This window comes from Crassostrea angulata, chromosome 6 (assembly GCF_025612915.1).
Source record: "Crassostrea angulata isolate pt1a10 chromosome 6, ASM2561291v2, whole genome shotgun sequence".
Taxonomy (NCBI): Eukaryota; Metazoa; Mollusca; class Bivalvia; order Ostreida; family Ostreidae; genus Magallana; species Magallana angulata.
Window position 1 is genome coordinate 23,081,552 of NC_069116.1, and position 18,688 is coordinate 23,100,239.

At 32.4% G+C, this 18,688-nt stretch overlaps 2 protein-coding genes and 1 pseudogene across 5 annotated transcripts in view; 2 read left to right on the forward strand and 1 right to left on the reverse strand.

Annotated features, from left to right (window-relative positions):
- The window catches only part of LOC128187771 (pleckstrin homology domain-containing family B member 2-like), a 167,261-nt gene that overhangs the window by 45,760 nt on the left and 102,813 nt on the right, over positions 1–18,688 (forward strand). The gene's annotated exons all lie outside the window — the stretch shown is intronic.
- LOC128187768 (sodium- and chloride-dependent betaine transporter-like) overlaps positions 2,518–18,688 on the reverse strand; it is a 34,936-nt gene continuing 18,765 nt past the window's right edge. For 3 of the 4 annotated variants that reach the window (XM_052858339.1, XM_052858337.1, XM_052858338.1), the window contains 5 exons: positions 18,213–18,344; positions 17,948–18,047; positions 5,180–5,280; positions 4,536–4,703; positions 2,518–2,963 (listed from right to left, as the gene is read on the reverse strand). In XM_052858339.1, the coding sequence (XP_052714299.1) occupies positions 2,823–2,963; positions 4,536–4,703; positions 5,180–5,280; positions 17,948–18,047; positions 18,213–18,344 (642 nt within the window). In that variant the 3' untranslated portion in view covers positions 2,518–2,822. Of the gene's footprint in view, positions 2,964–4,535; positions 4,704–5,179; positions 5,281–8,169; positions 8,643–17,947; positions 18,048–18,212; positions 18,345–18,688 lie in introns of those variants that run through there. The other variant, XM_052858340.1, reaches the window with a different exon arrangement.
- On the forward strand, positions 14,745–17,132 carry LOC128187770 (uncharacterized; annotated as a pseudogene).

The following is an 18,688-nucleotide window of genomic DNA, read 5'->3' on the forward strand; positions in this document are numbered from 1 at the left end:
CATCTTAAACAATTATTATAATAATCAAACTATTCAGCAAGGTATCTGATGGGACCCATTTTATATAATACCGTGTTTAGGCAGACACGTTACAGGAGTAAAGAAGAAGATTTTCTAAGATTTAATACATTTTCACTATATGGCTATTTTGGCCCCGCCCTAGGGCTTGAACCACTGTCCCAGGGGTCATGAATTTCACAATTTAGGTAGAAGATTCCATGGACATCATAACCATACATTTAGTTTTCAACAAATATATATGGAAGTAGATAAGAAGGTTTTCTAAGACTTAATACATTTTTATTATATCCTAGAGCCTAGGGGCAATGAATTTCACAATAATTGGTAGAGGGCTTCATGGACATCATAACTATGCAATCAGTTTTTTCCTTACATGTGAGGGGGTAAATTGTTTTGAAAACATGGCGCTTTTTGCATATTTGGGCCCGTCTGAATATCACAATTCCATAGAGTTGCTTCACACCAAAAATGGTTACAATTGGCCCTGTAGTTTTTTAAAAGTTAAAAATGTAAAATTGTTAACGCACGACGAATGACGACGGACGAAAACAGATAGCAATAGGTCACCTGGGTTTACTCAGGTGACCTAAAAAGATAAAACTGCTTTTTATACAGCTTTATACTCATTAAAAAGCCCTTTAAATGAGTTTATTTTAACCCCCTTTCCCGATATTTTTATTCATTTATTGATTCGGATGTTACGAGGTCCCGTGACATTGTCACATATATTTACATACCAGTAAGTATTTGAAAAGTTTACATGTAAGAAATACGCAACATACATGTACATGTAAGCATCAAAGACCTCGATTCTGAATTTGTTCTACATGCATTAATCCATGCCAATTTTCATTATTGATATCGAGATAATAAAGATTTTAAATTAGGACAACAATTTTAAGAGAAATACTGAGGGTTCACAACATACAAAATTTAATATGACCGAAAGGCTAACATTTATCGTGGAAAAATTAAAAGAATATTGGCTGAAATTTTCAATCTTTTCTTAAATTTATGAAAACCTTACAAAAATGACAACATGTTTTATTTTAGTCATATATTTGTAGGATAACACATTCATTTTATGCTAGAATTATGACGGATTGATACCTACAACGTCACACTAATATAAATAGCGCGCTGCTATCGCTTTCAAAGTATGCATATCCTAAAATTTGAACTTTAATGCCTAAAGTATTTAAGATTTAAGATTTTATTTCAACAATATTTTATATAAACATGAATCAGGGAACTTTTCAAAAATGCTTTTGGAAACGGGTTCAAAACCTTAAAAATAAATCATTAAATTCTATCAGATAAATGGTAGCAAGAGGCAACGTTAACACGCCAGAAAAGAACCATGAACTCTTGATCATGAATACTCGCGATGGTTAAGTCCAAGTAGGTATTAGTCGCAGAGTTTCGCTTATTTCCTCCAAGAAGTAGAGAGCAATTTCAAATGATATATCAAGTGTGTAAAGTTTCCCAAATGTCGACTTTGATTACCTTATTCCCCGTGGTTTACCCTTTTTTTCTCGCTATCCTACTAAAATATAAAATTACTTAAGGACGTTGTTTACTCAGGGTTTGAGTTCTCAAATCCGGATTGTTAAAAAGTTCAATGTCATGAGTAAAATTTGTTTTAAATCCAAAAAGTTTTTATGAAATGAACTATTATTGACATAACAATCGATATTTTTACTAAATTATGGAATTAGGCTCTGACAAAGTTTGACTTTTAGCAAAGCAGAGGAAATTCGGATTAAATTTTTCAGATTTTGTTTTCCACTAAAATATTTTTGATAGTACTATAATATTTAAAGTTAAGATTTTATTTGTTAGTCAACATAATTTTGCATATTTTCTGTTGGTTTTATCTTGTTTTTTCGTTTAGATAATCGTATGGCACACATTACAAAAATATTGAAAAATGCTTAAAAATGATAAAAGACACCATATCTCAAAATTTTGATCATTGACCTCATATAAATTTTATGCCAGGAGAGAAAGGTCATTATACTCAGTTTAATACTATAGATGTTTTAGCATTATCATCATTCAGTTTTTTGTTATATTGAATCAAAAATGGGTAGTAATTGAAAAACTGATAGAGGAAATTCGGACTAGAATACCCTAAAAAATTGTGAATGAAAACTTAATTCTTTGTATCTATTTAATGTCACTACCATTCATAAACTGTATTTCATTTGTCAAAGAATTAAGCAATTTGTATTATTTTCACAATTAAGAAAATCTCAATCATAGAGTAAATTTTTTATGGATTTTTCTTAAATTTTCAAAAAATATTCAATGGCCATTAACTCAAAAAGTAGGTCATTGACCTACTTATTTGAAAGTGAAGAATAACACTACCATGTAAGGTCTACAACACACAGTAGTTGGTTTTTCATTATCATCAGTGGAATTTTTTTTCATTCTGAGTAAACGTCATCCTTAATGGTCTATACACATGAATCATATTAAAAATTTAAAATGTCTAGAGCATTGAAAACATAATTTTATTAAAATCAGACTTTGAGTTCCACATTTTTAATTGATTTTCTTTTATTTTAAAGGATAAAAGGATTCCAAACAGGCATTGTAATGAATATTTGAAAACCTAGTTATCGACTGAAATAAGCAGAATGAAAATGAAAATAAGCGCTCAAATCATACACAGAGTTCAATTTTTTACTTTTTGATATACAGATAACAACCAAGCTTCCAGATATTTGGGTAAAGATTTACAGCCAAATAATAGCCAGCACTTTCCATGGTGTGTCCTTCCTTGGTCTTTCAGTCTATCGGCGACGGTCCCCCAGCAAATTGACCCGGATTCTGTCTACAACGCCTCCTCTGTATTCATACACTTTGTACGTCTGCCAGTGACGTTTGCTGTTGGGCCCCCAGCTTGAATCCGGACGAGCGAGGGTTTTAATCCTCTACAAATCAGGAAAAAATTGATATGATTTCCATTACCACCCATAAATATCATAGAGATATATAAACCCTTTCAATTTCTTTACATCCGATTGCGCATCCGAAACACGTAGCCGATTTGTAGTATTGCTTTCGTATTCTTAGATTTTTTTACTTTATTTGAAGAATAAGGAATCATTCTTTGAGCATTATGAAGTTATAATTTTGGTCGGGGTGTGATCAAATCCAATAAAGCCCGGAGGGCTTTATGATAGATTTGAACACACCCCGACCGAAATTATCACCTCATAATATTCAAAGAATGATTCCTTATTATTTATTTTTCTATAATTTTAAAACCATCGTACGATTAAATATTTAAATATAAATAAGCAAACCCCGCTGGCGCCTCAATTTGGCGTCATTTGAAGTTATGGGTTATATAGTACAAAATCGATACGTAGTATTATCACTGGCAAAGACACTGGAAAATGTAAATATTCCTTGTTTTATGTGTATATTTTGTTTGTAAATAGCGCATTAAACCGTATATTTGATGTTAGTAATCTCCTGGCTTTTAATCTTAATAATTCCATCGCGACAGTGTTACACTGCAAAGTAAGATGTACGCCAACACAATTGAGACCTCTACAGTGACATGCTTTGAACTTTTAGAGGATCTGCGTCTTATACAGGGGTTGTAGGGATAGCCGCGATGAAATAAAGATAAGGCGAACAATTCCTTTGACGATTAAAAAGATTGTCCTTTTCACATGTTTATTTATTTAAACAATATTTTATTATGTAAAAAATATTACATAATATGATTAGGCAGCGGGCAATCTGCCTATTTGAGCCCTCTCCTTTAACAGTCAATTTGACAAACATTGATGGTACAATGTAACAATAGAATATAGTAGAGAAAAACAAAGGAAAAATAAGTGGAATTAAGATGTTTCACATATTTTATTGCTAGTCTTTATGAAAAAATTATTTAAAAAATTGAGACCTGTCAATCATTAATAATTTGAACTTAATTAAAAGATAAAATGATTCTCATTTACATCACTTTCAGATTGTTGCGCCTCGAGTAATCCTACATGCGTCATGATGGAAATCTATCTGTTAGGGGTAATCAATAATCATAAACAGTGGACATCATATTTTCAAATACTTTGCTCTCGTACTTTCGATATCTAAAGTTTTGCTCTCTTAAAAGTGAATTGAAAATACATGTACAGTTAAACTTCGGTATCTCGAACACCGATATCTCGAATACCACGGATATCTCGAGGTATGTCTGTGGGGACCATTTTTACTATCTAAGTGATTGAAAATACATGTATATAGATTACTCAGGAAAATAAGTTCATTTAGTGCCTAAAGTCAGTAACCACTTGCAAAAATTGGCATTGATTTCCAAAAAGGCTACCGTAATAAATGAAGCAGTGTCTTATTTAAGTCAATTTGGGCGAGGATGGGTATACCGATACGACCGTCTACACACTAACAAGGTAAACAAATGAGCACACCAACACGCTATAAATACGAATAAAAAATATTTACTTGGACAATGACGCCTTATTAACTATTACCTGCAGAAATGTTCCTTCAGAATGAACGAGTCCCCAAATTATCGCAATAGGAACCGGTAACATTGGTAGAATGGCGAAAAACTGGCCGATGGCAATGGCGAAGTCAGGATACGTGTAGCTAGCCGAGTTAGGAGGACCGTACTTGGCACATATTGTCAAAAAGAGGGCCTACATGGTAAGAAAAGAATTGTAAGACTTCACAAAATCACTGCGAAAGATGACATTTAAAATCTTCAAACGGCATAGAAATAAATACATACGTACATGTACTCTAAGGATTACCTTAACATTTTAGTTTGAACGAAAACAAGAAAACATATAATAATTTTACTTCTAAATTTTTTTTAGTATAAATGATTATATATAGTGAAATTATTGGCTTTCATGTCGATGACTCTTTAAAGGAGAAACAAAAAAAAATTAAATATAGATTTATTGAAGGTAAAAAAAATCTGAAATAATATGAATGTTGTATTACAGAATGGAGGGTTTTTGCTAGAAAAAATATCGATCATGAAGTGTCACGAAAAAAGACGCGCGTTTAACCGAGAATTGCCAAGTTTTACAAAATTTCTTTTAACCGCATTTTTTTCAGTTTGTAGGAGTTTTGGCAGTTAATTGAAATGTTTGGCACAAATTCTTACCAACATGAAAATCGGAGTAATCAAGCACCAGCCGATTCTCATTATTAAGGGGATTGATTTCCCTATCATCATCTCTATATCCCGATTAAAACGTTCTGCGCCTTAAACGAAAACAAGAGGCCCAGGGGCCACATCGCTCACCTGAGCAACAATTGCCTTAATTCATTACAGTATCAAAATATCTTGACAACTGAGTACAGTAGATCTTGCTAAAAAAAAATTGAAAATCTGCCAATTTTTATCTACCTCTTATTTTTTGGTAAATACCAAGCCCCTTTTGTTGTTGTACCTCTAAGATTTTTTTCTATTCCTATATACCCCCCCCCCCCATTTCGTGGCCCCACTATTCTCTAGGGAATCATGGTTTCATCAAACTTTAATCTACCTTAAATCTCATAACCTGTGCTTTCACACTAAGTACTGAGTTTTGGACCAAAAACTTTCCCAGAATATTTTTAAAGATTTTCTCTATATATTCCTACGTATAAATTCAAACCGCCATCACGGTCCCGCCCTACCACTAGTGATTTTGCAAACTTGAATTTACACTACCCGAGGATGCCTCTACACAAGTTTAAGCTTTTCTGGCCAAATAGTCTTTAAAAAGAAGATTTTGAAAGATTTTCTCTATATATTCCTAAGTAAGATTTCATCCCCCATTGTGGCCTCACCCTACCCCTGGACTATTATTTAAACAAACTTGAATCTATATGATCTGGGGATGCCTCCACTCAAATTTGGGCTTTCCTGGCCTAATACTTTTGAGAAGAAGACTTTTAAAGATTTTCTCTATATATAAAAATGTATCCCCCATTGTGGCCCCACCCTACCCCCAGGAACCATGATTTGAACAAACTTGAATCTACATTATCTGAGGATGGTAACATGCCAATTTGAGATTTCTTGGCCAAATAGTTATTAAAAGAAATTTTTAAAAAGATTTTCTCTTTATACTCTTATATAAAAATTGATCCCCCAATTGTGGCCCCACCCTACACCCGGGGACTATGATTTGAAGAAACGTGAATCTACACTACCTGAGGATGCTTCCATTTTAATTTGAGCCTATCTGGCCTAATAGTTTTTGAGAATAAGATTTTTTAAGATTTTTTCTATATATATTCCTATGTAAAACCTGATCCCCCAATTGTGGCCTCACCATACCCCTGGGGATCATGATTTGAACAGACTTGAATTTACACTACCTGAGGATGCTTCCATTTTAATTTGAGCTTTTCTGGCCAAATAGTTTTTGAGAAGAGGATTTTTAAAGATTTTCTCTATATATTCCTATTCAAAACATGATCCCCCTATTGTGGCCCCACCCTACCCCCGGGGATCATGATTTAAACAAACTTGAATCTACACTACCTGCGGATGCTTCCACTCAAAGTTGAGCTTTCCTGGCCTAGTAGTTTTTGAGAAGAGGATTTTTTAAGATTTTCTCTATATATTCCTATGTTAAACTTGATCCCCCAATTGTGGCCCCATCCTACCCCCGGGGACCATGATTTGAACAAACTTAAATCTATTTTTCCTGAGCATGCTTCCAATTTAATTTGAGCTTTTCTGGCCCAATAGTTTTTGAGAAGAAGATTCTTAAAGATTTTGAAAAATACCAACAAATTTTTAATAATTCTCAATTATCTCCCCTTTTAAAAGGGCGTGGCACTTCATTTGAACAAACTTGAATCCCCTTCACCTAGTGGTGCTTTGTGCCAAATTTGGTTGAAATCTGTCCAGTGGTTCTTGAGAAGAAGATGAGAATGTGAAAAGTTAACAACGACAACGACGACAACGACAACGACGACAACGACAGACAACGGACAAATTGTGATCAGAAAAGCTCACTTGAGCCTTTGGCTCAGGTGAGCTAAAAACAAAACATTTAATACAATTATACAACGGTTTGATTTGCATAAAAAAATATGTTCAAATCAAATCAAAGGTTTGATTTGAGCATATTTAATTGTATATATAATTTAAAATGTGTTTGAACATAAGTTCTAGCCACTTACTACATCCTAATACATATATAGACTTTAGGGTTGGTTATAAAAATGATCAAAGCTATCCCTTTACATGCTACACCAAGTAAAGATAATGTTAAAGTATCCAAACAAATGTGTTATACATCAACTTACAAAAATAATGTTGAAAAACGTTAAGCTTTAGTTGAATATGGTTTTTCATAACAACATGTTTACACCGACGGAGTATATTTCCTTCCATTTCTTAAGGAAATTGATTGTAATTCATGCATGCGAAATCTACGCAATCCAACGCATGTAGCTGTCTGCGCAAGAATATACGTACTCTTGTAACTTTTAGATTCTGTTTTAGATGTTTAGCTTCTTATATAATAGTAGTTATAATCAATAATTTTCACATCGTTAATAAATGCTTAAAATAATACTTTGGATTATTTCTTAAACAATCGATACTAAAGCTACACCGAGAGCACGAACTCAACGGACGTGCAACTTGGATTGACCTCTAACTTTAAAGTGGACTGTACATATAGTCTGTACTGTACAACGCAGAACTACTAGCTAAGAGTGGCGGCAGTGCACTTGGACAAAACATCGCCAAAATACATAATAACAAATATTCTGGTTTTACGTCGTACTAAAAACTATTTTCCTCGTGTGTTGCCCCTATCCTAGACTATGGAGCTGGTGTGTGGGGCTACCGTAAGTTTCAGGCTGTAGACAATATACAGAACAGGGCAATGAGATGCTTCCCGGGGGTTCACAGATGTTCACCAATTTTGTTCCTTAACGTTGACGTAGGCTGGCTCCCGAGTCATTTTCGACGGTGGTTCTGCATGTTGAGATATTGGAACAAGCTTAAATGTTTTGGTTTGAACATATTTTATTGTATATATAATATACAAAGGGTTCGAACACAAGTTCTTGCAACTTACTAGGTTCTCGCCCAATTACAAGTAATTTGCAATTGTCATAAAATATGGTATATACATATATATTGAAAAAATGGTAAAGAACAAAATAGTACACTTATAAAAATCTGCGAGAATTTATTATAAAGTTCTGCACAGCTGTGAAAATTTTAAGATTAGTTTAATAATCTAGGTTGTCATTACCCCATAGTAAAGTATGCAAATCTAGAATACCTAAATTTGGTATTTGAAAAAGTTCATTAAATAAGGTATTCCTTGCATCAGAAAATAGTTTGCAAACAAATTAAAAATAATATACATCTTCTTTCTTTCCACATATGAAATTTGGAGAATCAACAATATTTCTTCTGTGTAAATCACAATTTAGTAAACAAATTTGTCTTAATATTGTATGAATGATGTTAGCTACTCTTTTACCATGAAGAAAATATTTAGGAACTTTTGAATCACTGCTATTATTAGAGATGCTTCTTTGAAACTGGCGGATGGATGTTGATTTTTTAATATCCGAATTTAGTGAGTTCCATTTGCCTATAGCATCTGGAATAAATGATTTTTTATATGTATCATACTTAACTCTAAGAGGTATATAATTGTCTTCAAAACGAGTACTGTAGCGAGAATTATCAAGATTACAAGATTGTAATGAATTTTGTACATATATGTTTTGAGGATGACCGAATAACAAAGATGGCTTTTAATCTGTACTATGAACGACGCCATGATAACTGGTGCAGTGAAGTGAAACAGATTATGAACCAGACTGGACTAGGGCAATATTACGACACCAAATGCGCTACTGATTTGGGGTTGGTGGAATCACATCTTTTTAATTTCTACTCGGAAATATGAAAAGACTCCTTGGAGAACGTACCAAAATTGCGGACGTACAAGACTTTCAAGACCGATTTCGGCTTAGAAAATTATACAACGCTTATACTCTGTCCCGATTTTTTGCTTCCACCACTTTTTGCTTGATATTTCGATAATCATAAATACCTTTGTGCTCAAACTATGTTCATCCACTAATATGAAAAATGTCCAGATTATCTGTTTTGAAACGCCCCCTCTACCGCTTCAGGCTTCAATACACATCCCAAAATAAAAAGTCTACGGGATTTTGCATTGCATTAGCCATTAATAAGCCCGGATAAGAACGTGAAAAATTGCGCCAGGTATCCATTTTTAACTTGTTTAAATATGTTTCATGCAAGTACACTATTCATTGCAGAAATATTGAACAATTTTTGATGGATTAAGAAAATTCCTACTACATGTAATTTTACAGATATAGATATATGTGTTTTATGTTGTGTGTCTACGTCTTTGTACATTGTCTATGTCTATGTGCATTTGTGTACGTCACATCACAAATTAATTATGCTTTTATTAACTTCAAACAGCCTATATGTGGTAAAATTCATATTCTATAACATCACGTTTGTCAAATTGTCTTTACCAATGAAAAGGTTGTTCAAATATATAAAAAAAAACATCATGGTTCCATGAATGGTGTCCATAAAGAAATCTGCCAAACTCTGCACATCGATCCGTGTCAAATGAATAATAGCAGCTAACATTGGAAAATTAAAAAAATTATCAAAGAATTTCAAAGCCTCAATAAATCCATCAGTAAGAAATCAATATATGAGCAATATAAGAGGAAAGAATTCAAATGTCCACCAAAAACCAATAAAGAACCAGCAAGCACATGTGTAACGTCAGAAACAGACACTGAAAAAATAACAACAAGAACTGAACAAGACATTATCATATCCCAACTAAAAAAGGAAAATATTAAACTTAAAGAAAAAAATCCGAGGCTATAGAATTAAAGAAATTAACCAGAAAATGAAACGAACCAAAGAAAAGGTGAGGAAACTGCAAGAAAAAGTGAATGTATATCAGAGGAAGGAACAACAAGAAAAAGATAATAAATTTGACAAAGGAGTTCAGTGCAACACTCTAAATACTTATATTGAAGAACTCAAATGTGAAATCGACAATCTGATCGCTGAGAAAGATGACATTGTAGCAGATGAAGATGATTATGTACATGTAAAAAAAGATTTTAGATTTTAAAGAAAATGTTAAAGGTTGTCCATATAATTATAAATTAAGAAATCTATATTATTTTTTTAGAAGTAGAAATATTGGTGTTCACCATATTGTTACTGTTTTAGAAGCTGTTTTAGATATTTTTAATATAAGTGTAAGAAAATTACCAAGAGCACTGCTTCTGTTTTCACTAGTGAAATGGGTGTTTTAAGTAGATGTCATTTGAATGAAGAACTTTTAAACAGTAGTGACATTACAATGCATAGAGATGCAACTACAAAATGGACATCATTTTTATGCAGTTCAAATTAGTACTGGGGAGAAAGTTTTGACAGCACGTGTGAGAGAAGTGAGTGATGGGAAGGGAGAGACGAATGTGAGTGCTACAAATGAGATTTTTAATGATATTGTCAATAATGTTTCATGTTTTATGACGGATAGAAGTTCTACAGAACAGGGGCCCGTTTCACAAAGATTTCCTAAGATGTTTCCTATGATAGAACTTAAGATATGCCTAAGTTATAACTTAGGAAGTTCCTAAGATTTGTCATAGCTGTTTCACAAAACTTTCTTATTGTAAATCTATCTTAGGACATATCTTAAGAGCCATGTTATTGCAATCATTACAAGTAAACGGGTTCCAACATCCACTTATTTTTTATAGATATAGAGTTAATAGGTCATTTTTTATTGGAGGTTGATTTCTTAGTCTAAAAATAAACTGTTGCAGGCAGTATGCTTAATCTTGATATAATTATATATATATATAAATATTTAAATACAAAAACTAAATACTTCTTAATGATACGTAAATTGTATTATGAGTATTATAGTGAGTAATTACAATCATTTACTCAGTAATTATGTGGTCGGGAGGGAGGGGCCAAGTTTTGAATAAAAGTAGCTTCGAGTTATTGATTTTTGCTTTTTCATTTCATAAAACTAACCAAGCAGCTTTTACTTGCTATTATATGAACATTTCGGTCGTTGTTTTCGGTCAACCTCATTCGAACACTCTGGACAGTCGGCAGTGACTTCGTCATGAATGAGTGCACTTCTTTGTCTAGTTCTTGTAAAAAGTCCGTGCTTACACGTATACATGCTTTCGTAGTTACAAAATCACACCACAATGTCTCGACCAAAGAGAAGTCCGAATTTTACAAACGCAGAGATTATCATCTTAACAGAAGAAGTGGAGAAAAGAAAAGATATTATATTCTCCAAACACAACTCAACTGTGACAAATCAGGCGAAAAAACGGGAATGGGACTTAATTTGTACAAAAGTGAATTCGGTTAACAGCTCATTTTCACGTACAGCAGACGACCTCAAAAAGAAATAGAGTGTCCTCTGCAGTGACACAAAGAAATTTTTTTCCAAAATTAAACGAGAGGAAAGAAAAACCGGTGGTGGTAAATTGCCGGCGGATTGTTTTGTTACCCCTGTAGAGGACAAGATCCAGTCAATCATTGGAGAAACTGCGATATCAGGGATAGACGGGGGCATCGACACTCTTGTTGTTGACAAGGAGCAAAGTTGGTTCATATAAACATAAAAATTATTTAAAGTTTGAAATAATTGATCGTCCGATGTATCATACAAAACAAATACGATTAATTTAGAACATAATGCTACATATTTATAGTGCATTCGTTTTAGGAAGACATATTTTCATACAGACTGTAATAAAGTCAATATGATTTTATTGTAACAAACGGTGTGTGTGTGTGTGTGGGTATATATATATATATATATATATATATATATATATATATATATATATATATATATATATATATATAAACAAAGGTTATGATGAAATTATATACATGTACTTTTCTGAATATACTAGTATATCCCTATGTGCTTTATTTCAAAATGAATCCGATGATATGCAAGGAAGAGGTGGGCTCATCATAACAGAAGCTCCAGCAGCCGAGGAGTTACCGGAATTACCAGCACACTCTTCTCTGAATGACACACCAACATCAAGTTCAATCATACCTACATCAACCTTCATAAGCGGTAAAATTTATTTGAAATTCAAGCTTTAGATTTAATTTTTAAAGGATGGTAGTATAATATTGATACCTGCAAGCATATTTATCAACTTTTTGTTGCTTTTATTTTTATAACGCAAGTTCAAAGTTTTGTGCAATAAAATTATCAATCACATACGTTCAATAGCAATTTTCTAATTGTTTGCATATAATATATTTATGATTCCTTATTTTTTTATCAGCAAAGAAACGTAAGATTGACAAAACGCCATCACTAGAACTGATTGAAGTTGAAAAAGAAAGATTAGAAATAGAGAAGAATAGGCTGGAAGATGAAAAGAAAAGGCTGCATATTGAAGAACAAAGGCTCGTTATCGAACAAACAAGACTGCAGTTGGAGCAAGAGAAACACAGCATAAAACTTTGTCCAATGCCACAATCACTTCACAGCAATAAATGTATAACTCAACTATGAATGCTTTATTTCTTACAATTCAAGAACGAATTATGTAGATGTCTATATACTACTTTCTGTATGCCAAATATTTCACACCGCGTGAAATAATAGAAACATGCTACTTAAAATCTAGCTTCGATCAAATGTCTTCTGTTTTCTGTTCCATCATTCAGTGTTCCACGATACACAAAGTCATTTCCGTGATTAATAACAATTCTTACTTCTGGATCTGGGACTTTATTATCAATACAGATATTTGCAAAACTACAGTTGCCACTATGATATTGCAGGCTCTTTCAGGCGAGAACTGTAGTGCACCTCCTGATGTGTCCACACAACGAAACCGCATTTTCCACACTCCAAAGCATCTTTCAATGACGCACCTTTTTTTCGCATTTGCCATATTATAGGAATTTTCTTTGTGGGTTATTGGGTTTAAGACAGGTGTAAGCAAATATGGCTTAAGGGGATATCCACTATCACCTAAAAGCCATCCTCTTGGTATTTTCTTGTTTTCAAAAAGTTGGCAAAGTATAGAATTGTTCCATACAAATGAATCATGGGATGATCCCGGCCATTTAGCTATCAAATTAATAAACTTTAATTTAGCATCACAGACAGCCATAGTGTTAATTGAATGATAGTTTTTCCTGTTAACAAATACATTTTCCTCAAAAGACGGGGACTTAATTCCAACATGTGTCCCGTCTATTGCGCCTATAACATTTGGAAAACCACATATTCTTGAGAAATCAAACATGGAATTTGTAATTGCAGTCTCGTTATTGGGTAATTTAATATAGCTCGGACTTCTTTTAACTAAAGATATAGACACATCCCTTACAATCCTTGATATGCTAGCTTTACTTATACCATGGAGATCCGCAGTAACTGTCTGGAAATTCCCGGTAGCGAAAAAAAGTAAAGCAGCCATGACCTGGAGGGACGGTGGTAGCGAATGTGACCTTCTTGTTGGCCTTGTTATGTCGTTTTCTATCTCCCGGCATAAGCCCAGAATCAAATGGCGAGGGAGTCTAAACTTTGTTATTATTTCAATATCGTCCATGTAATCCAATGGGTTGTTTCTGTCCCTAAATACTCTTTCTTTACGTAAAAGATTCCTACGATTTATTATGGCATAGGCAGCCGCCATATTTAGTTTGTTCCTAAGACAGTGATTTACCTGTCTTAAAGTTAAGACATAACTTAGGAATTGCCTAAGATAAGACGAGATTTGTGAAACGGATAAGTAATGCACTTAGGAAAAAGATGCATTTATTTGCAATGTTTCCTTTTGTTAACAAAAACCCTATTCTTATACCAACTATTACAAGAAAACACGCGTTACATTAAACTTAGTTTAAAAGTTCCACATCTTTCCATTCTAAATCCTACTTGTCACTGCATGTGAGTATTGCATTCTATTTTGAAATATACCGTAAGATATAGTAAAATCCTAATATTTGGATATCTCAACGGGTATTTTTAATTTAGGATTAAGCATATCTGTATATGTTAACACGGACTATTTATAATGGACCAACTAGACAAAACATTTGACTAATGTTTTCAAATGATTCATGCTGTCAAGAATTATATGTAGATGTAGCAAAAAACAAAAAAAAGATACTGCGATCTCTCAAATTCAAAAAATACCGTTTTCAAAGAATATACGGTTTTATTACGTTATTTTTATCTAATCGTGAAGGTAAAATATTTTACAAAATTTCAGGACATGCACATAGGCACTACACTATTTGCACTCTATTAAACGTTTTAACTTTTTTTCTAATTTGTTCCTAGGTGAATAAGGTAATATGTCTTTAGGTTTACTTCGAAAGTTTACACCCACGCCATATTGAAACAAATTTACATAATCGATATAAGTTTGACGAAACAAACGAAATGGTTTAAAAGTGGCTAACAATGTATCTTAAGATAAGATTTAGTCAACTGCGTTACGCTAAGAAAGTTTTGTGAAACAGCTATGACAAATCTTAAGAACTTCCTAAGTTACAACTAAGGCATATCTTAAGTTCTATCTTAGGAAACATCTTAGGAAATCTTTGTGAAACGGGCCCCAGCTCTACTAAAGAGCCATTTACCATGTTTATTTTAAGGTGTGTATTCAAAATTTTTTAAGATGGCACTGGCGATCCAAACATTTCTCATTTATATTTTAAAAGCCAGGGCATTGATAGAATTCATTTAATGAATATAAGAGGAAATCGTTTTAATGTTTGTTTTTATAATGCTGCCGGTACTTTTTTTATACACAAACTTGTACTTCAATACATTTTATCATCAAAGAGTTCTTTTAATTTTGTCCAGAATGTTATTGTTTTACAAAACAAATGTATTTTAACAATTTTAAGAGCACTTGGTATTTTATGTAAATTATTAACAGGACCATATTGGTTAAAAACAATGGAGGTGAACAATTTTTTTATCAGTGGGGTCAGTTTTTGAAAGATTTTTAAATGTTTTAGATTTATGTGCAAGAGAACCTATATTGGCTTTAAGACAGAAAATTAGACTATTTGAAGGACCAGAATTAGAAGATACTGTTTCTGAATTTTTATTTACATATCCTATTAATGATGACTTATCATGTGTTTTTATCAAACGTTTCTGTGTTGTTTTGAAAATCAAAGTAGAAAAACTATTTGCTGATTTTTCAAAAGATAGTAAATATTTTAATGTACAAAAGAATTTAGATTTTAAGTGTTCATCCTGTCCCGCGAGCAATATTTTTGTAGAACAGTTGATGGGATAGGTTGATTATCATGTACAATCATCCTCCATGTCATCAAGTAATACTGTGGAAAGTAAACTATTATATATTAACAACAAAACTTCAGAATGGTTCAATAACAAAAGTGAGGAAGAGAAAAAAAAATCACTGTACAAACCATGAAAAAGAACAGAACATTTATGACCTTAGAGAGACATAGAAAACAGACTTTATTAAGGAAACATCTCACTAACTTAAAAGAGAAAGAAGAGGAAATAAAAGAAAAAAGAAGAAAAAAGAAGACGAACTTGACAAAGTCATAGACCACATCAGAGAAGAAGGACTGTGGGACACTGAAAGTAAAATTGATAGTGAGCTCCAGAAAATGAAAACCAAAAAAGACAGATTGTTAGCATTGAAAAAGCAAATCAACATCCACAAGAAAGTGTTTTAAATAAGGAAACGCCATAAACATTTATGTAAAGATTATACATACCTGGTCCGAAGATGGCGAGGATGTTCAGTGGGAGGGAAAAATATTAAGCCATGCTAATGGAGTTTTTAAAGTAATTTAATCACAAAATTGCACTGCATGATTCTTACAAAAATGGTGTAAATGGCATCCTACTCCCCTAACCAAGACAAATAATTACTTTTACTTTATGTAAAACGTCATTAAAAGTTATAGCATATTTACTCAGATATATAATTCATTAATCATGAATGGTACAATGGTGAGCATTTTACTTACTTAATGTGTTTTGATATATATCAATTTGATATGTTAATATATTTTATGTAAACTTAATAAAAGAGTATTAATAAAAGAGTAACAATGTTTAACACTGAATCCAAAAGATATTTAAAATTTAGTAAACTATTCAATGTTTCATGTTTTTGTTTGTCTACGTCAGTGTTTGTGTTTGTGTAATGTTTGTGTATGTGTTCATAGTCATATTCAAAACAAAAAATAAATGAATTTTGTCATTAAATATTTGATTTTAATATTCATAATATTATTCTATAAGAACAAACATTACAATTATTTAAATATTTCAGGTTTTTTATTGGAATGATAAAGAAAAGACAGACAGCAGTGTGTTTGACTTGACGGAACAAGAAATAAACAAAGACATTGAGGACGGAAATTTATTCTTTAAAGGTATTATAATGTTAAATGTATCTATTGGGTAATTTTAAATATTATTACATTTTATTTCTAAAAAAAACCACATAACTGGTGTTTCATTTATTTTAGACGCAGCAACTAGATTGGATCATTCCTACATTTGAAAAAGACTATGAAAAGAGGAGTTGTCTTTCATAGGTAATTTCACTATTATAAAGAGAAGGAGCTATGACCCTTTGGTCACAAGGCCAATTTAATTTGACCAACATATATAGATGATTTGCATATTTATTAACCATCAACCAATGAAAAGCTTTTTAGTTCGAGTCAAGGTATGGTCAAAGAAAGAAGGTTTTGCAAGTTTACTGAAGAAATTTTTATTTTTAAATTTTAGGTGGACTAGCTATTTCCCGGTAAGGTGAAACCCCTTTCATTTCTTGAAAAGAAGATAAACCTTTGTTGATTTTTAATTGTACAACAACTTGTTGATTAAATAATCAATGAAATTGAAATCAATTGATTAATTTGAAAGAACAAACGCTAGCTTTCCCGATGATTATTTTTTGGGACAAGACAACACTCAAACGTCACAGCTACTTATAGCAAAGCACGTCAGTATACACAACACTCGACATAATAATAACAATAGTGTTGTGTTGTGCATGGATTATGCCGAAATAGTAGTCAGGGTTTGATACATGGTGCACGATCCTAGCCTCCGGCTCGTGCAACATGTATCAAACCCTGGCTACTATTTAGGCATAGTACATGCACAACACAACACTATTATATAAATATTACCAGAGGTGACTTAAATGCCCAATGGGCCGGATGCCCAATATTCATGTACAAGTAGTTGTTATAAAATTTGTATCATACGGCACAATTGTACATAATATGCACATGTCACTATAATAAATAATTTACTTACTTATTTATAGTCAGAATGGCAACCTTCACAGATATCGGAAATTGGTTATACCTTAATATGTGTAACCTTTTAATTGACAATAATTATAATTAACGTACTTTTACTCATATTAGTGGATAGTTGATAAAATTATTCAAATAAAGTAATTATAAACAATAAAATGTTTTCCATGGTGCTTCATTCGGGCTATGAAGGTAGGTATATGTACCATCGCAGAAAATTATTAAATAACCCGCTAAAGTGGGTTCTGTATTTTTTTCTGCAATGCTATCTGCCTTCATAACTGCACAAGACACAAGAGGAAGTATTTTATTGTTTATTTTAAAAAATTGCCCTCGAGTTACAAAATTGTTTAAGAAACTTAATATTTTCCAAAAATATAACAATAGGAGGTAACTGAAAGGTTCAAATGTGATTTACAACTTTGATTCGAAAATTTATAGTTGTATTTACATGTAAACAATAACTTTATTTACAGTTAATATTACATTACTATGAATTATTGGGTAAACAGGAAAAAGGAATTCCTTGCTTACCGTAGATCCAGGATATTATGATACACTCTGAGAGGGCCGCAAACGTAATGCATAAACTTGCGGCGTACCAATCTATCAGCTGGAATATGTAAATCCCACCCTAGAGTAAAAAAATATTCACTGCAATGGATACAAATGCGTGTAAATGTTGAGAAATAACGGTAAGAAAGACATTATTTTACCGAACAGTTGTAAATAAAGAAGTTACATTACATAAATTGATTATATGTAGATTTTACAAATCTTGAAAAGGAAAAAAAATTACGTTTGTTGTTAAAGGAATTCCCAACACAAAGAAAATAGTACACAAAAATGCCGTTAAAAGAACTCTGTGTGAATTCAGTTGCTTTGGAAATATGTCAGCCACACCACTAGAAACCGTCTCTACATTCGCAAACTAAAAGAGATAAGCAAATACGTAATCAAAAGAGTAATAGATATTTAAACAGATGGATTAATAGGGATCTGTAAGACTTTTAATGTACCATTGTCTATATGTGTCTTTTGAACAGCTTAAACCGCGAAATCAGAACATCCCAGGACAGTTATGCTTTTCTCAATTAGGTGTTTTAATTTAATTCTTATTCTCCAGACCATTTTATATGAAATAAAATATCCAAAAATTAATTCAGAGTTGAACTGAAAAATATTTCAAAATATCAATGAATGATTACTTATGACTTATATTTCTATAGTTTTCAGCAATCGTACGATTAATTATGCAAACCCCGCCTGCGAACC